The sequence below is a fragment of the Neophocaena asiaeorientalis genome, unplaced genomic scaffold, assembly GCF_003031525.2.
Source record: "Neophocaena asiaeorientalis asiaeorientalis breed wild unplaced genomic scaffold, Neophocaena_asiaeorientalis_V1.1 scaffold572, whole genome shotgun sequence".
In the NCBI taxonomy this organism is placed as follows: Eukaryota; Metazoa; Chordata; class Mammalia; order Artiodactyla; family Phocoenidae; genus Neophocaena; species Neophocaena asiaeorientalis.
Genome location: NW_020171764.1, coordinates 321791 through 325182, shown reverse-complemented (window position 1 = coordinate 325182; position 3392 = coordinate 321791). Strand labels below are relative to the sequence as shown.

Genomic DNA, 3392 nt, shown 5'->3' with positions numbered 1-3392 from the left:
ACCTCAGGTGTATGGGAACCAGCATCCTATCCTCCTTAGGGGCTCCTGATTCCTGACAACCACCTCCTGCTGCTGACCCCAGGAGGCCTAGGCGCGTCCCCCTACCTGGAGGAAGGGGCCAGGTGGAGGGGTGCTATCCCGCGCTAACCAGGGAGAACTCTGCCACAATGTAATCAGGCAGCACAGCCCCACGGGCCGGGCAGTGCAGTGTGTACTGGGCCAAGGCCAGCTTTCACCAGGACTCAGGGGCCAGACTCTTCCTGGAACAGTCTCCCTGACTCTCGAGCATGGGCTATCTGCTTCTCCTGAGCCTTGTGCTGACGCCTGCCCTGGGCTGCACTCCCCGGGACCAGCACCTGCGGTCGCTTCCCAACATCCTCCAGCTGCCCAAGACCTAAGCCGCTTGTTCTGGGCTCAGTCTTCGTGGGCCCCTTGGTGCTGCTGCCCACCGCCAGCAGCTCTCAGTGCAGCAGCGCCTCCCAGACGCGTGGCTGCCCACTCCCCCCACCGGTAGCTCCACAGATGGAAGCTGCTTCCCCGCCCCTCCCACCTGCTGCCCGACCCGGGTCTCTGCTACGGCTTGAGGGTCTTGGGACAGTGTCCTGTAGTTCAGGCCCCTCTCTCAGCTGTAGGGGAGATGCCAGCAGCAGGCATGGCCTTGTTGTGCCTTGTTCCTCCCACTGCTCCCGGGGCGGCTCAGCGTCTGCTGGGCCAAAAGGCTGGCTGCCAAACCCTCAGCCCACCCTTGGCCTTGGGAGCCCGAGGAAAAGGTGAAGAGGAGGCGAGGAGCAGGCACAGACTGTGCAGAGCACCAATAAGATGGGCGTGGGACATGCCTCTTCGGGCCCGGTGGCCTTGGGAGCTCTACCCCTCTGGATCTGGGGTCCAGGCCTGTCCCAGAATGGAGCTGGGGCTTCATCCTTATGGGGCAGAGCAGAACCTGGGGTGGGCGGAGAGCCTGGGACAGGGATGGGGACACGCTCAGTCTCAAAGATGATGGCCTATCACAGCTTCTGCCAGCGCTCCTCAGGACCCGGCCTCTGGGGGCCCATTGCCCAGCCCCAGGGGCGTTTCTGGACTTGGCTACCCTTCTGTCCCTGGCCCCGCAGGGCTGGGGGAGGATACATGGATGAAGGGAAGGACGAGGAGGGGGGAGGAGACGATGAAGGGGGTCAGAGCAGCGATTGGAGCCGAGAACTGGAAGCGCCTTAAAGAGACTGCGCGGTCCCCGCCCCCCTTCCCGCCAGCCTCAATGAATTAGAGCTGTGTTTCCCAAACTTGCCTGATCATAAGAATCCTCTCGGGCCTTAGTTAAAGATACAGGTTCCGGAGCACGTCCCTTCGAGACTCTGATTCAGTGGGGCTGCGGGTGGAGCCAAGGAATCTGTAATTTTAACACGCTCCCCACGTGATTCTCGTGAACAAGCAAGTTTGGGAAATATTGAATTAAAGGAAACGGGGCCTGGCTGCCGAGCGGCCTCCGCTAGAGGTGTGGGTCCACCAGGCTGTTCCCACGTGAACAGCTTTAAGGTGGGAGAGAACTGGAGGCAGGAACTGCGGGTGATCTACCAGTGCTTCGTCTGGTGTGGAACCCCAGAGACCAGGAAAAGCAAGGCAAAGTCGTGCATCTGCCATGTGTGCGGCACCCATTTGAACAGACTCCACTCTTGCCTTTCCTGTGTCTTCTTTGGCTGCTTCACAGAGAAACACATTCATGAGCACGCCGAGACAAAACAACACAACTTAGCTGTAGACCTTTATTATGGAGGTATATACTGCTTTATGTGTAAGGATTATGTATATGACAAAGACATTGAGCAAATTGCCAAAGAAGAGCAAGGGGAAGCTTTGAAATTACAAGCTTCCACCTCAACCGAGGTTTCTCACCAGCAGTGTTCAATGCCAGGCCTCAGTGAGAAATATCCAACCTGGGAGACAACCAAACCCGAGTTAGAACTGCTGGGCCACAACCCAAGGAGAAGAAGAATTACCTCCAGCTTTACCATCGGTTTAAGAGGACTAATCAATCTTGGCAACACGTGCTTTATGAACTGCATTGTCCAGGCCCTTACCCACACTCCGATCCTGAGAGATTTCTTCCTCTCCGACAGGCACAGATGTGAAATGCCAAGTCCCGAGTTGTGTCTGGTCTGTGAGATGTCTTCGCTTTTTCGGGAGTTGTATTCTGGAAATCCATCTCCTCACGTTCCCTATAAATTACTGCACCTGGTGTGGATACACGCACGGCATTTAGCAGGGTACAGGCAACAGGATGCCCATGAGTTCCTCATCGCAGCATTAGATGTCCTGCACAGGCACTGCAAAGGTGATGATGCCGGGAAGGCAGCCAACAATCCCAACCACTGTAACTGCATCATTGACCAAATCTTCACAGGTGGCCTGCAATCTGATGTTACCTGTCAAGCCTGCCATGGTGTCTCCACCACGATAGACCCATGCTGGGACATCAGTTTGGACTTGCCTGGCTCTTGCACCTCCTTCTGGCCTATGAGCCCAGGGAGGGAGAGCAGTGTGAATGGGGAAAGCCACATACCAGGAATCACCACCCTCACGGACTGCCTGCGAAGGTTTACGAGGCCAGAGCACTTAGGAAGCAGTGCCAAAATCAAGTGCGGTAGTTGCCAAAGCTACCAGGAATCTACCAAACAGCTCACAATGAATAAATTACCTGTCGTTGCCTGTTTTCATTTCAAACGGTTTGAACACTCAGCCAAACAGAGGCGCAAGATCACTACATACATATCCTTTCCTCTGGAGCTGGATATGACACCATTCATGGCCTCGAGTAAAGAGAGCAGGATGAATGGACAGTTGCAGCTGCCAACCAATAGTGGAAACGACGAGAATAAGTATTCCTTGTTTGCTGTGGTTAATCACCAAGGAACCTTGGAGAGTGGCCACTACACCAGCTTCATCCGGCACCACAAGGACCAGTGGTTCAAGTGTGATGATGCCGTCATCACCAAGGCCAGTATTAAGGACGTTCTGGACAGTGAAGGGTATTTACTGTTCTATCACAAACAGGTCCTGGAACATGAGTCAGAAAAAGTGAAAGAAGTGAATACACAAGCCTACTGAAGTGACACACAGACCTACCTACCTGTAATGGAAGATGACAGCACCCATACTACAACTGGCATTGAGATTTAAAGGACCTACTTGCATGGCCCACGGGCCTGACAGAGTAAGAATTGAACAGTTCCCAGTGTCTAAAAGGTCCTGATTGGAAGAGAAATAGAAGGGGCAGGAGAAGAGGCTCTAGTCTAAGCAGTCATTTAAAGGAAGATTAAATGGCAGGATGCTCTGGGTGGGGAAGGCAGGAGCAGGGAAATCCTGACACTGGTACATATCCTTTTTTCCTCCAAAAGATT

General features: G+C 54.3%; 1 protein-coding gene across 2 annotated transcripts in view; it reads left to right on the top strand.

Annotated features, from left to right (window-relative positions):
* Positions 1-1497: 1497 nt before the first annotated feature.
* USP27X (ubiquitin specific peptidase 27 X-linked) overlaps positions 1498-3392 on the top strand; it is a 5719-nt gene continuing 3824 nt past the window's right edge. Inside the window, exon 1 of one of the 2 annotated variants that reach the window (XM_024762452.1) lies at positions 1498-3382. In XM_024762452.1, the coding sequence (XP_024618220.1) occupies positions 1783-3099 (1317 nt within the window). In that variant the 5' untranslated portion in view covers positions 1498-1782 and the 3' untranslated portion in view covers positions 3100-3382. Of the gene's footprint in view, positions 3383-3392 lie in introns of those variants that run through there. The other variant, XR_003005577.1, reaches the window with a different exon arrangement.